The sequence below is a fragment of the Cebidichthys violaceus genome, unplaced genomic scaffold, assembly GCF_023349555.1.
Source record: "Cebidichthys violaceus isolate CVI_PGR_0920_01 unplaced genomic scaffold, fCebVio1.0.p SCAF_17, whole genome shotgun sequence".
NCBI classification, from domain to species: domain Eukaryota; kingdom Metazoa; phylum Chordata; class Actinopteri; order Perciformes; family Stichaeidae; genus Cebidichthys; species Cebidichthys violaceus.
In genome coordinates this window covers 186,365-202,587 of record NW_027176340.1, presented here as the reverse complement: position 1 = coordinate 202,587, position 16,223 = coordinate 186,365, and the positions used below count along the sequence as shown (strand labels likewise).

The 16,223-nt window shown below is 40.8% G+C and overlaps 1 protein-coding gene across 1 annotated transcript; it reads right to left on the bottom strand.

The window, feature by feature from the left end:
• Positions 1–7,238: 7,238 nt before the first annotated feature.
• Positions 7,239–11,248, bottom strand: elf3 (E74-like factor 3 (ets domain transcription factor, epithelial-specific)). The gene is made up of 9 exons (XM_068711820.1): positions 11,136–11,248; positions 10,853–10,989; positions 10,030–10,263; positions 9,730–9,828; positions 9,511–9,645; positions 9,325–9,411; positions 9,103–9,222; positions 8,691–8,886; positions 7,239–8,197 (listed from the first exon to the last, which is right to left on the bottom strand). The coding sequence occupies exons 2-9, from the start codon at positions 10,980–10,982 to the stop codon at positions 8,086–8,088; spliced, it is 1,113 nt and encodes a 370-aa protein (XP_068567921.1). The 5' UTR covers positions 10,983–10,989; positions 11,136–11,248; the 3' UTR covers positions 7,239–8,085.
• Positions 11,249–16,223: the final 4,975 nt, after the last annotated feature.

Here is a 16,223-nt window from a genome sequence, read left to right as displayed (position 1 = left end):
CTGCAGATCATGCTTAAACAAACTGCACTCGCTCAAAGTGATGTTGAAGGTTATTCCCCAAACACCTGAACAGTCTTTCTAACTTCCCCATATGAATTTAAGTTGGGGTAGTCGTATCATGTTTCACGGTCAATATCACTCGCTGTAACTCACTCAGGTAAGTCTAACTAATAGCTTGGTGATGTTGCAGGCAACCAGGAAATAGGGTTTATTAATCTGCTGTGTCATTATGTCGTTACCTTTCTTTCTGTAATGTTTAAAATAAAGCCCCTCATTTGGGACGGCCTAAGGATGGATGTCATAGAGTTACTATGACGCTCACATCCAATGATGCTAACACTTTATACATGTATATATATATATATATATATATATATATATATATATATATATATATATAAACATATATATATATATATGTATATATATATATATATATATATACATATATATATATATATATATATATATATATATATATATATATACATACATTTGTATATATATATATACACATATGTCCTGTCATGCTATAGAGTTGTTATTTTGTAACTCTGTTTGCCGTGATGGGTCACAGCTACATGTTGTGGTTAGGCAGAGAGAGCTGCTTGGGATCGGGCTGAGGTTGGTTTGAGGTTCACAGTAAAAGGGGAAACAGCAGTAACTCTACATTCACTTCCTGCACTGGTCATGTTGTGGTTGACAGTTGGAGATCTTCCAAAGCTCGGATGAGCATGAACCTCTCCCATTCGTACAAAGATGAGCCGCTGTGTTAGAAAATAACTGCTCATCTTTGCAAAAGTTTCTGAAGAAGGAAACACATTCAGTGTGTTAATAAGGGCTCAGGATACACAGACGCTGTTCTGGGGAGAAACACGGGATGGAAACAACTAGGTCAACAAAACCCTCCTCAGGGAAGCTTCAACTACAGAGAGCAATGTGGACATGAAACCACAGTACTGCAGTACACCTGACAATCCACATGGGGGCACTCTCTCTCTGGCTTTGATGATAGATAGATAGATTGATAGAGAGAGAGAGAGAGACACACAGAGAGAGAGAGAGATAGATAGATAGATAGAGAGAGCGAGAGACACACACAGAGAGAGAGATAGATAGATAGATAGATAGATAGATAGATAGATAGATAGATAGATAGATAGATAGGCAGGCAAGCAGACAGACAGACAGACAGACAGACAGACAGACAGACAGACAGAGAGAGAGAGAGAGAGAGAGAGAGAGGTAGGTAGGTAGGTAGGTAGATAGATAGATAAAGTATCTAAATCAAATTTGGGGATTATAGGAAATGAGTAATTCCTTTGAGATGCTTCAGAAATCAGAATTTACTAGCACTTTATGAAAGATGTTATTAATCATCTACAACTCCTTAATAATTGGTTCGTAATATATATAATACTTCATTTACAAATGGGGAATCCATCATTTATAAAGTATGAAAACACAATCATGCAACAATAATAGACGAGCTTATCAATGAAGAATAAAACATGTATAACTGTTGTTATGAATTGTATACTAATGAGTGTGAATGTAGGAACAATGCTTTATAAATGATGAATTAAGCGTTTACTCATACTTCAGTAATGCTTCATAGTGTGTAGTTATTATATATATACATATATATAGTATATTATATAGTTGTGTTTCTTTACCTATTCCCTCTTTTCCAGTAAACTAAACGTACAGTATGTCATTTCTGACGCTAGAGGTTTCTCAAACAACACACACTTTGATGACATCAGTAACTAGTGTTGGATCGCGGTGGTTGTTTTCTTCCACCATCTCTGATGAAACTGTGACTTGACTCCGGTGTGTCATGTTCACAGACAAGGTAATGTGTTCATCTGTAATACTGTAGCAAAAGTTGAGTCTGGTTCCACTGTTCATGGACGGCCCTGCGTGGTCCTGAGCCCCGTGTGATCTGAGCCATGCCCCGATGCTGGTCTGGATCCAGCAGAGGACTGCCAGTCTGAACGTGAACCTACTCAACCCTGCTCGCTAATCACAAACTGTTTTGGAGCGACATCAGCTTCAAAGTCTGATTATCTGGACCATAAACGTTCATGATGATAACAGATAGGAAAACGTACTATATTGAGCCAGACATATTGCTAAACATTTCCTCTGCTTGAGCTACGATCCACACTTAAGATGTGTGATGAGATGATAGACTGGTAGCTGGTGGGAGTGGATGTAGTCCGGGGAAGCTGTGGCAGCAACCGCTTTACAGCAATCCCTGTTTACTGATTGACTGGGAGAGTCCAGGAATTTCTGTCAGGAGGCAAGATATCCATTCCAGAAGATAACTTACAATAAAAATAGTATTAGTAAGTTCATGTTTCCTGCCTATAGTCATGATATAACAGTGACAGTTATACACAACCCTGAGTAGGCATTATGTACACATTCTGACTAGGGTTAAATAGTACATGCTGCACCGTGGTTTAATTTAACAGAGTGGGACGGATACGTGTGGTGCACAAAATGAAAGTGTATGAGGTGAGTTTAATAAGTAACTATGGAGAAGGGCATAATGACTCTGTGTATTCAGTGACAATGCACTGAGATCATAGCAGTAAAATCCACCCCTCCCCCCTCTTCTATCTTTTCTGGCACGGATCATGAAGTTTCCAGTAAGCTACGTGCTACACACACATTCTGGCCTGTGGCCAAATCTACCTGCCAGACAAGTATGTTGACCTAGTAGGAGGAGAGCAGAGCTGCTTTCACCTTACTAATGAGTATGTGTGTGTGTGTGTGTGTGTGTGTGTGTGTGTGTGTGTGTGTGTGTGTGTGTGTGTGTGTGTGTGTGTGTGCTTTGCTTTGTGCCGTGTTTAGTTAATTGATAGATTAAACATTGGCAGTGAGTGATGATTAAATCAGGTGTGTTGCTGTTGGAAGGACTCTCACAGGTAGATTAGCAATGAGTGGAAGATTGAAGATGAATACATGACTGCTGCTGCTGCTGCTGTGGTCAGTTCTGTGAGAGACAGACCAGTAGAGAGAGCTGCAGTTTGAATCAGGGAATCAGTGTTTCTTGGCTTGCTTTCACTCTTAGGTCCGTTGTTATGTTTTATTTCTGGTTTATATAGTGTTCACACTGAGTTATTACAAACAAACAAAGAGGTGTAAACATGAACTACATGGACCGACAGCTTTGTCACGCAGGGATTGAACAGTTTCTGATGCATCATCATCATCATCATCATCATCAGGAGGGGGAAATCAAATTCATGCGGCACTTTATTGAGTTTGTTTTTATCATCTCTGGTGTCACACAGAGCAGACAAACTAACAGGTCATACAGGTAACCTGTCATACAGTTACAGTTTGAAGCTGAATGAAAAAGATGCATTTTATTGTAATAAGTTACTGTATGGCTTCACTTTTTAGTACACAGCATGAGTCGTGTTTGAACTCTGATGAGGGGGTGACCGTGGCTAAGTGGAGAGCAGGGGTCGGCGGTTCGATCCCCAGCTTCAGCTAGCTAGCTAGTCCCTAGCTTCAGCTAGCTAGCTAGTCCCGAGCTTCAGCTAGTCTCATGTCAATGTGTCCTTGAGCAAGACACTTAACCGCAAGACACTTAACCGTAGCTGCGACTACGGTATGTAGATAAATACTGAATTGTAAGTCGCTTTGGATAAAAGCGTCTGCTAAATGAACGTAATGTAATGTAATGTAATGATGAACATTCACACTGACGGGGAGATGTCTCAACTGTGGCTACTAGATTATCTTGCATAATGACATATCTATCCATTATATATATATATATATATATATATATATATATATATATATATATATCCATAAAATCCACTGTTCATATGTGCACTTCTGGCTGTATAGTTCACAACAGGATTGCAGTGACACCGTTCTAAATGAACCAAACAACCCAAACAGGTTGGGTGAGAAAGCAACCTGAGGACTTCTTTGGAAATCTGGCAATAAATGCTCGATACCAGAGTGAAACATAGACTCAATTATGTCACCACTCTGTTTGTTTGCTTTATTTACCCATTGTGTCCATGCACACCAACACCTTCTATCTGTTAAATGAGCAGTTCCACTCACACAGCTCGGGGTCAAACACCTTGAGAAGGCACCAACCAACCAAGGTGGGTAATCACCAGACACACAGTTAATTTATTATATTAATTTATTGATTGTTTTACTTTTCAGAAGGACTTTTTTTTATCGCAATAAAGACATTCTCTTTCTCTCAACTGTTCTCTGAATGTACAATGAAAGAGTTCAGTTTTAATGTTGACATCGAGCGCTGTCTCTGCCAGCACCACATGCTGCCCGTGGTCCATGTTACACGGAGAGGATGATGATCTTGTTTCTTCACTCAAAGCGCTTTAACACTACCTTTGACATTCACCCATTCACATATTTAACATTCCCATTCACACACTTAGTCACAGCCTACGGGAGCAATATGGGGTTAAGTGTCTTGCCCAAAGACATATCAACATGGACTAGTGGAGCCAGGGATCAAACACCGATCTTCTGATTGAGGGTCGACCCGCTCGCCCAGTGTAAGGACCCTGGAGCTACAAGGTGAGAAGGGCCCTGGAACTAGAAGGTGAGAAGGACCCTGGAACTAGAAGGTATGAAAGACCCTGGAACTAGAAGGTGAGAAGGACCCTGGAACTAGGGGTAACCGTGGCTAAGTGGAGAGCAGGGCCGCCTTTCAATCAGAGGGTTGGTGGTTCGATCCCCGGCTCCTGCTGCATCTACAGTATATAGATACTGAATTGTAAGTCGCTTTGGATAAAAATGTTTACGGTGGCAGCCATTGACACTAAAGGAAGTTCTTATCATACCTATCATCTCCAACAGGACAAACCTGTTGGACACCAGCTGAAACCAGAGACTGTGAGCAGTCTGCCAGTGTCAGTTGGAAGAAGCAGACAGAGGTGTGTTTCTGCTAAATGTTGGAAATCTAACAATGGTGGATTGATAGTGTGTGTGTGTCTACAGCTAATTAATTAGTCTCATAATGTAATTATACACAGACAGTGCACCTGCACAATCTATCCACACAGAATGTCTGCTTTGTCTCATGCTTCTTGACTTTCACACAACAATGACACACGCTACACACACGCTACACACATGTTACATGGTTCATTTGAAAGCTTTATGCAAGTGTTGGACTGCATAACGCTGTCCAATTGTGCCAGTTAAAAGGTGCTGTTGTGCAACGCTGGCATTTTCTGAAACCATTCCAGTAAACAGGTGTTACAGGTTTTTATGGCACCACATCGGTGAGTTTACGACATGGATAAGAACGAAGCTCTGTTTTCATGATGGTTGTTGTCACATGACCGGACTTTCTCTGTGTTCTGTACCCCAGTGCACGCTGTCATGATGGGCCTTTGTGCATGCTAGTTACTAGTTATGAGGGGCTCACACACACACACACGCACACACACACAGACACGCACACACACACACAGACACACACACACAGACACGCACACACACACACAGACACACACACACACACACACACACACACACATGCACACACGCACACACATACACACACACACACACACATGATGCCTGGTCATGGGATGGTAGCGGACACTGGGTAAAAGAGACTGCAGGGTGAGATGTCCCTGGGGCAGAGAGAGTTTGGAGGGGGTGCAATATGACCCGGCCCTCTGGAGGGGCTGGAGCGGGTGGCTGGGCTTCTCTGGCCGTGGCGTGCGTTGTGACACTGTATGTGTTTTGTTTTTATAACTGAGGAAAAAAATACAGTACGATCAAAACCGGCAGACTCAACAATGTAGGCTTCATGGTCACCGAGATGTGTCTGAAGAGGCGTTTTGGGAGGAATCATATTCAGAACTTTCCTAAGAACCTTTTTTACTCATTCAGAACATATGGAGAACAACAAATCTGTTGCAATTTGCATAATATTTACCTACATTTTTTGGTCAAATGTCTGGACTATTACAAAAGCACACTACAGGTGTCAAGAAGGACGGACATCTTACGGATCAGAACTGCATCTAAGCAGTTCTAGTTTTGTTATTCAAACCACGACCATGAAGTTTATTCTCTAAACGTTGACCTTATTGAGGTGTTGATGATGATAATGGACCTGATAGATAAACCTAATGATAAAATGTATTCTTTATTCACACATGGTGTAACTTTGAATACTATTTAATGTATTGAAGGCCCTGTTGTTCTTCATAAGTAGTCTACAGAATGTGTGTAAACAGGCCTAGTTGTGGAGTATCTTATTAACATAGTAGTTATTAATGTGCTCATGATTATTTAGCAAGCTGGTGATTTTACTACTTAAAATATCTGATGAGCGGTGAACGTGGCTCAGCTTTCATCCATCCAGTCTATAAAGAACATGTAAATCTATAAACCAACGAGCACTGCTGCATTCCTCCAGTTACCAAATATCTAAGTGTTGTGATCACTTTAATTATGCGTTGTGGTATTGTTTAGTTGGGTGGAATATGTGAGTAATGAGATTGATCACTTTGTCCCTGATCTAATCTGTAGTGTTTCATTAACTCACTGTCATCTAGCGTGTGTCCTACCGACCTATGCACTGCATTGAGCTCATCCATTGCACAACACCGGAGTGTTCCGCTTGCTGCTAGCTTATTAACAGCTGTGACTACTAAGAATAACCACGTTCGTTGTTGATGTTTGGTATGAAATCTTTACATTGCTAATGATCATTTTGAACATCTAACGTACTCTTGCTAGTTTCTCAAGATGACCATCCGTAGCTTTAAGGCCTCTGCCTCACTTACACCAACATGAGACAATGGAGACGACCACAGAGTTCTGTCTCCACAGACAAATGTGGTTTGGAGTACAGAACGCTTTTTATTGTAATTCAACCCTTCTAATAATTACAGTCCCAATTACTTATTTGGTGCACTCGGTAATCCTCCACTATCACAATCATCTAACAACGTAGTCCCACTCAGCTGGATCTGTGGCATCATTTTTATTACTTTCACCTTCTCTAACTTTGGCCACCATTGACCACCATAAAGAGGTGCACTCTGACACTAGGGGGTTAAAAACTGTATAGTGTCCAATTATAAAAAACGTTTTCATTCTCCATCCTTCAGTAAACAGAAGTATTTAAGTATATAAAAGTATATAACACATATAAGATCCCTGAGCAGGCCACCAGCTGTACAGATCAATCCCAAAACAGCATGCACATGTCAACGTTTATTTATATGAAAACAATCAATCCAACATGGATGACATCAAAGTGTCACAATCACAATTACACGTAAAAATAGATCAGAAAAACAGCGTGGAATTGATTTTATGAATGACTAATACAAACTTTTTTACATATAAGATACTCAGAAACTACTTTTTACTCTTTACATTGTGTGTACAAAATGTAAAATAAGTGAAACCAGCATGTAGTGCACATTGTTACTGCATTAATGTGAATTAGTATTCATTATTTAACCGTTGTTCTCTCTCTTCTGTTTTTGTCCATAACATAGAATTCACCAGAAGAAGACTTTTATAAATGTGTCTCTACATTCAGCTCCACAGCTGTTTCTAAGGTAACATGGACAACTGATGGTGAACGTTTCACCTTTTAGAACAACAACAACATATGAAAGAGAGGACTAGAACGTTTCTATCATTAATGCCCTTATACCCAAACAAATGATAAGTGACAGATAGGATGAAATAGTCCTGCATCACTAAAGAAACTGAGACACAAACACCAGAGTTAATTCTGTACAATTGTAGAAAGTTGGCTTTTTTAGCCTCTGTGTGCTTACAGAAATTCACAAGCATCCAAAACGATGTCCATTTTAGTAACTGCACACAAACAAAAACATTAATATTGGTTCATAAAACCTACTAGAGCCAAAAACACTGGCTTACATTTTCTGCAACACCTTCCTTCTAAGAGGAAGTTAGTGTCTTAAACATCATGGGAAGAAGGTTTCTCAGACAAGCCACACAAATGATTCTAGTTCCTCAACTACAGCTCTGCTTGGCTTTGTGGTTTCCACCCATTTGGTGACGGAGGCCTCACATGCCCATGCCAAGCTCTTCAATCTTCCAGCCGCTGGAGTTCTTTCCAAATTTGTAAACGAGCCTACGGCCGTCGACCCGCTCCAAGATCTCCCTCTTATAGTAGTACCTGAGGGGGGAGGGGCTTTAGTTAGTGCAGGTTTAAGACACAACGTAGGCGGTTCCCTTCATCATCGGATGAACTTCACTGATTCAAAGCACTCGTCAGTAAATTAAAATGTCAAAAGTGGTTCATAGTCGCTTTCACAATATTCTTCCATTAGTGTCCAGACCAGGATTAACAATCGACCAATCACAGAGTATGACTGAGTCGTCATGTCTTCTGTGGCTTTAGAGGAGCTTTGTACACTGAAGTTAAATACTTCAGAGTCAGAACAACCAGCTTTTATTACAAACTAGGGAGTGGTACAAGATAAAGCCACACGGTCTGGGATGGTTATGTTGAAACATCTTATTTAAACAGAAAAAACCCCATCTTGACACAATTCTAGACTCTTGAACTTCTGAACCATACACAGTAAAACCTGAATCATTTGAGATCAGGCAGATCCAATGAAAAGCTGATGAAACAGCTCGGATTGTCAGCTGCTACATGAACTCACCTCATGGCACGGCTGAGCTTCTCGTATGTCATGCTGCTGTTCTTCTTCTTCTGGCCCCACATTTGAGCCACAGCCTCGGACTTGAGGAACTTAAAGACACCCTCGCGACGGTCCTCCCACTTCATCAGGCCCTGGTTCCTCTCAGGGTGGATCAGAATGTCCCTTATGAACTCCCATAAGTGAGTTCCTCGGGGCGCTGCAGACAAGCGGTGGAGCACAATCAGCTAAATGTGTGTTTGTGTGTGCATGGATCTATGTGAATAAGCAGGCAAATCACATAGATATGAATGTTGTCTGGTTATGATGCAAAGTAGAATCTGTAAAACAGCTCAGCAGTGTTCATGTACAGAGGCCTTTTAGAACAGTGTTTTACATGATGACTGACATGATGATTCTGCAAACATGGCCTCACCGTGTTTGTTTTTTTTGGGATTGTCGTACATGCTGCCGCTATGCTCTCTGCTGACTTTGGGAGGTCGCCCACGTGGTCGCTTTAGTCGAGACTCTCCTTTCTCTGTTTTGATGTGCACCTCTGTCAACACAACAGTTCATTGTGAGACATTTCCTTGATCTCACTGACATGGCTGAGACCGTGGAGAGAACCTTACAAACAGTGACAGTGAGTGCTACTCACTTGAAATAGGAGGGTAGGAGAACTCCGGGTCTGATTCGCCACTGCCAGACTCCAGTGAGTCCAGGCTTGAGGAGTCAAACATGCCACCTGAGCCGCCAACACAAGAGACATGGTTCAGATATACAGCACTCTTAAGACACTGAGAGGCAGAAGAGTTGAGCAAGATGATGAGAAGGAGATACTGACTGTTGGAGGAGGAGCTGTACTCGCTGTCAGACAGGTACTCGGTGTCTCCCAGAGGTGTCTTGGGTTCCATGACAAGACTCGTGAAGTTATAATCCTCCCTGCAGTCAAAGCCTCTCTTGTTGACAGCTCCTTCTGCTGTGGGGAGCGAGTTGCAACATTAACCCTGTGATTTACAATATTGATTTATGCTAATATATAACATTACTATACAATATATACCTTCGCCAAATTTAATGGTGCTGAGCAAAGGGAAGTTTAAGTTGTCCAGGAAGTTGTCGAGGAGCTGGCAGGTTTCATTCAGCTCTGGTCCTGACAGCTCTAACATGACAAGAAGAAACATGATCGTGTTAGCTGCAACATATAACAGCAAAGCATATGCATGGACTACACTGCCTGTCCAACCCTTGACTTACTAAAATCTTTGTATTGAAAACATATATGACTGTCCAGCAGTCATATATGTGCATATATGGTTCAATTTCATCTACAAATCATTCCCCATTACAGATGCAGTTTTACCAAATTTGGTCTTGTGTTCCTCCAGACTCTGGTGGAGGTGTAGGCCGAGCTGGGGGCCAAAGACCGCAATGATTTCTTCCCGGTTCATTTGGCAGAGAGCGGGGCCGTCCATGGTGCAGTAGGCCAGACTCAGGGTGCTTGCATCAAACTTGGTGCTCTCTACGTGGTCGCTGATCCACTCCAGAACGTTGTCTGCTGTCCAGCAGTACGGGTTAATGTGCCTATACCACTGACCTGCAAAGACAGAGACATGAAATACTTGAGAGTAATTTGGGATGTGTGTGTGGAATGATCTCTGACCATCATTGAGCATTTCTATCTATATATGGCTTCTAAACTACACAAAGAATATGTTAAAAGTTGCTCATTAAATGTATTGCAACATGTCTCCCCTGCTCAGCGATCAGGGATGTGGACTGATACCAGTCTGCATCATCACCAGGTCTGGATTTGTGTCTCTAAGGTCAGACAAACAAAGTCTTCACTGTTTCAACTATGAGGTGGCAGCATTCTCCCGTTTGACGGTTACGCCGAGTTAAACATTGGCCCGGTAAATGATTGAGCCGACAGGGTCTAAATGAGGGCAAAGTTCAGTGAGCTAACAGTCCCACCTGCTGAAGTTTGAAACTAAAGAATGGTGTTTACGTAGAGATTAGTCTTCAGTTGAAACTCAGACTGAACTATAATGGCTAACAAAGGCTGCACAGCCAATAAAGACACTACACAACTTCACATCTTTGGTCTCACACAGATCACACAATTCAAACTTACAGCAATGACAGAAAAGAACACAAAACACAGAACCAGCTGGTGTCCCTCTTACCAGTGCTGTATGCTGAAGTGCTGATCTGCAGGGTGTTGATGCTGGGCAGCACACTGACCTCAGGGATTCCATTCTGATACATGGTGAGGTTGGCATGAGTCAAGATGCTGCTGAGGCACGGTGATGACATGGAGACACTGAGAAGCATAGAAGTGACTCGTTTACACGCCAAGAGCTGCTTTCAATTCAAAGAGAAGTCATATATAATGAACACATTTGTTTGTTGTCGTCTAGTTCTGTATCATAATGACTGCTGTAACATCTCCAATAAATAGTCTTTTACCTGATTATATGATGCAAAGGAACTGTGCTCTTAAGACAATCCGCAGTTCTTGTATTTTATAATTTCCACTGTTGAAGTGTCAGTGCTCTCCTCTACATGCTCTCTTTGTAAGGCACCTGCTGTTTAAACCAAACCACCTGCGGAGCTTTATACTCCTGTGAAGGAGTGGGGGATGGACGCAGGTGAGTTCAGGGGAATTCCACCTGCAGCTAGCCACACCTCCGACCCTCCTTCTCCTCCTGTTCCTGAGAACTTGATCAACAAAACAAACCTGCTCTGCTGTTCTCTCAGAGCTCCTCTCTCTCTCATCATCAGTGGGGTGATATTATAAGTTATAGATATATTATAAGCTTTTATAGGTTGCTTTGCATTATTACATATGTTTGAAATGCGTTACAGGATTTTTTAAATGAGTTTTAAAATTACTTGTGTGGAAGGTCACAATTTATATATTTATATATATATATTTATATACAGCACCTGTTCATCTTTAGGGTTATGGAATGTTTGTACACACTTACATGCTTAGATGAACCCTGAGGGAGACTACATTGAGACTAACTCAGGGCAAAGGTGAACAATACTTGTATCCTTACAGTGAGACAGTACACACCTGTAGAGGGCTGTTCAGGTATCGTGTTGCACAGAGAGGGCTTCAGGTTTCTGTACTGCAGTAAATCTCAGAAACGTGTGGCTCACTACTGGTCCCTAGTGGCTAGTGATCCGCTGCCTAACACCCCACTACACTTTCCACTGCTACCATACATAAAGAATGCTCTGATGAAATATGGGTAAAATCAATCAGCCGGTACACTTCCTGACCAAAAGTATGTGGACCATCGAACATTACAGCCACTGAATCTCTGAGATGCTGCAGGATTTTGGAATCCGGCTGCAGGGATTTGCTTCCATTAGGTCACCGAAGCACAAGTCCACAATGAAGTGAAGTTGTGTGATGTGGTCTTACTACACTCTAGTTAATCACAAAGGAGCTGGAGTGGGGTGGAGGTCAGGGCTCTCAGATTGTCCTTACAGTGATTGCTTTTGCTTTTCAACAATTGTAGCACGTTTGAGCCCATAACTACAATATGTAATCACAGTTACACAGATTAGACACAGCGCATTAATAAATAACCTAGAACACCTTCGCTTCATTTTCTACTTCTTTGGCAATTGTTGGTTTGTTAATACAAAATTAATAGTTACTCAGTTAGTGTTATTATTTTAGTGATTTAAGTACTGATTTTGATTATTTGTTAATGGTGGATTCAAATTGTGAGACTTGATTGTCGGCTCAGCGATCCAGAGCCAAAGAAAGTGACGATGACAAGATCATCATCTCTACAAAGAACGTCACCAATATTAAAAGAGTGACGGAGTTCAGGTATCCTGGTTGAGGTGAGCATTTCAAGGTAAAGTATTGGTTTCTTTGATGGGATTAAAGCATATTTTTCTCTGCATTGTAGAAGTCAACGCATCAGTCTGGGATTATGGATGCATTTTAAACGTGCATGTTTCAGTTGCGGAGGACCTATTGTTGTTCTTCTGATGTTGTTGTTAGGACCCGAGCACCGACGAAGACGGAGTGTATTGTTCTTCTAATGTTTCTTTATTATTATTATTGTAATTATTATTATTATAAATTCCGTCTTTTGAATAGCCCCAACATTGCGTTTCACTCAGCGGCATGACAATTACTAGGTATATGAAACATGATGGGACGTAGAAAAAAAGCCTCTTGGAGATATGACCTAAACCCAACAGGAAGTATTATATGACTTTTTTTCTATCGTTTCAAGAAGCTGTACTTTAACAAACTTCTAGAGATTTAACCCGATTGACAAATTCGGTCAGTATGATCTTGAGATCTTTGCAGTGAAAAGAGATCAAAAAATCAAAAAGGTATCGAACTATGTATCCGTGGCGTGGCGGCAAAAAAACACCATTTGCCATAAAACAATAAGTTGTTGTAACTCTGCCGTACATTGTCTAATCTGCTCCAAATGTCTCATGTTCCTCAATATTCCCAACTTGAATCCCAACATTTAAATGACAATTTTGACTCATAGCGCCACATTTGTTGTTTTGGATAAAAAAAAGCGTCTGCTAAAAGAAATGACCGTAATGTAATTTGTATACTATTACATCCTCCTCACAAAGTAATCAGATCCATCTAAATTTTTGTCAGAAAAGCCTGAAGACATCAATGCTTCATTGTGAAGATTGTAAGAATTCGCTGAAGGGCGGCGACGTGGCCGCTTAGCGAATTTCGATCCTTCGCCATGAAAGAATAAACTGATGTAACTCGACTCCACATGGTCAAATATTTCCCAAATTTCACATGTTTGATGAGACTCTAGGCCTGAAGACATTATGTCTAGAGTTGAAGGGGAAAAGGCATGGGGTAAAACAAATTGTATTTCTGAAATTCTATGAATAAATTAATCAAATAATTGTCAAATCTACAAGTGGATGTCAATCTTATCTTTTTGACAGCAGCGTATGGAAAAGTATCCCTGATTACAGTGATGTGCTGCTTTTTGTGTTTTATAATAAGATGACAGTGATGACACATTTATTAAAACACAGTTGATACATTTATTAAAACACAGTTGATACATTTATTAAAACACAGTTGATACATTTATTAAAACACAGTTGATACATTTATTAAAACACAGTTGATACATTTATTAAAACACAGTTGATACATTTATTAAAACACAGTTGACACATTTATTAAAACACAGTTGACACATTTATTAAAACACAGTTGGTACATTTATTAAAACACAGTTGGTACATTTATTAAAACACAGTTGATACATTTATTAAAACACAGTTCAATCAGGAGAGACAAGTGACTGATTAGTAGTTAACATTTTATTATGACGGAATGATGCATTAATTAGTTACACAGAAATTATTTGGCGCTTGAACTCGCCGAAGAGATTTGTGATCGAGTTGTGATTGCCCTGAGCGGCAACAATATCAATCCCCCCGAGGAGTCCAGACACTGGTGGTGGTGGCTGGAGGATCGGCTGGAGTTGGCTGGAGATGGTGATGGAGTGCTGAATCGGCGAAGACGGATGGTGCTGGGGAGGAGGAGGGTCACATGAAACAGCAGCCGACGCTGGCGGCGGGGATGCAGCACCTTTAAAAGTAGACAGCAGCATGCTGATAGGCTGACGAAGAGGGTGTGCCAGAGCGCTATTGGCTGAGGGCGACCCGGCTGACAAACAGCTGATTGAGTCTATGACACCTCTGACAGTGACAGCCGGTATAGAGTATGTGCTGCTAGTGGCCTTTAAGCCTAAGCATGAGGGGATAGTCTTCCTGTCTGAACTTGCGCTAGAGCTTCATTTGGTACATTTATTAAATCACAGTTGATACATTTATTAAAACACAGTTGGTACATTTATTAAAACACAGTTGACACATTTATTAAAACACAGTTGGTACATTTATGAAAACACAGTTGATACATTTATTAAAACACAGTTGACACATTTATTGAAACACAGTTGTCACTATTGTTGAGTTCAGGTTAGTGTGGCTCGTATTCCGGCTGCTGTCATCAGGAGGAAGATGAAGCAGGCGTGGGCAGACGGTGAACACATGTTTCCTATAATCTCATTCAGTATTGGCTTTTGGAATTTGTTTCAACCAGTAGTGAGCGGCAAACCTTCAAATGTTTTCCCCGAAATTTCACAACATCTCTCACACCCTGTTTCTACAGCGTGTGATAGGAAGAGCTTAGCGTGGAATGCTGCCCCTCAGGTTTGTGCTTTCCGACGAGGCACCGGCTGCCAGTGGCCTGGAGAGTGGAACAGGAACATATTTCATCACTTGCTGTCTTTACTATTCTACCTCTGGCCTGTTGCTTTCCACAGATATTGTTTGTGTGCCTTTAAGCTATAGAGAGTTGTAACCGAGGTCTATAAACAATTAGGAAGTTTTGGTAGTGAGAAAACTAGAAATTAAATTCAATATTAAAACCCAACCGCGTCTTTGGTTGTTAAATTTTAAGCATTATCTATAGCCTACAGCACAACACAAAGGAAAAAACACATAACAAAGCAACAACAATGAAGAAGAGAAATAGGAGTTGTTCTATGTTCTCCTGAAGGATAATCTGTTTGTTTGTTTTTCACATGAATGAATGAATGGCTGAGAGGTTTGGATTTACAGTACATTGTTTGCATCTTGTAATAAATATTGATATGTTCTAGATCACTTTGTGTTTTGTCTTTTTGTCTTTTCTGTTCAGAAGATGACAGACTTTTGTGTGTTTTGAGGCACTGATGGCCTTTCAATGTCATTCATAAATGCTTTGTAAGGCATAGATTCACTTTAGATGAGGTCACACTACATACTTAATGACTAGTAACTAGCTGAATGTAGGAGGGCTCTGATTAATCTGTGAGGAGCAGGATGTAAAAGAACACAACCTATGCATTCCTGTTGTCACTATTACTATGATTCTAAATTGTCATACACATGTCTTCAGGGTCTTGTTGATGAAGTAATACTTTTCACCGGGTTAACACGCAGCCAAAGTATCTCAGATATTAATAACGTAATTTCACCGCTGCAGAGCCACGTCAATAACATCCGCCCGCCGTTGCATAATAACTTCGTAGTTTATTGAAAGTGCAGTTAGAGTTGTCTTTTCCTAAGTCCTAATGAATTCTGCTTAACATCTTTTCTTGACCTTCTTCATAACAGGACGTGAAAACACTGAATGACCTCCTGAGGTCTTTTTAGCTGTTATAACCCTATAATGTTCTTATAGATCTATGATGTTCTTATAGGTCTATAATGTTCTTATAGACCTATAATGTTCTTATAGGTCTATAAGAACATTATAGGGTTTCACTTAACTGGACAAAGACTGAATCTTCTTTAAGGGACTGTGAAAACATGCTTCAGGAAAACTACACGCGTGAATGAATTGAGGACTTTCAGAAACTCTCTCTTTCTCACTCTGTATGTCAGAACACACATACACACATACACAGTACATACAGGACATACAGAACCTCTTGCTGTCCTTCTCTCTTGGACACAATGTCAAGAAGACGTTCG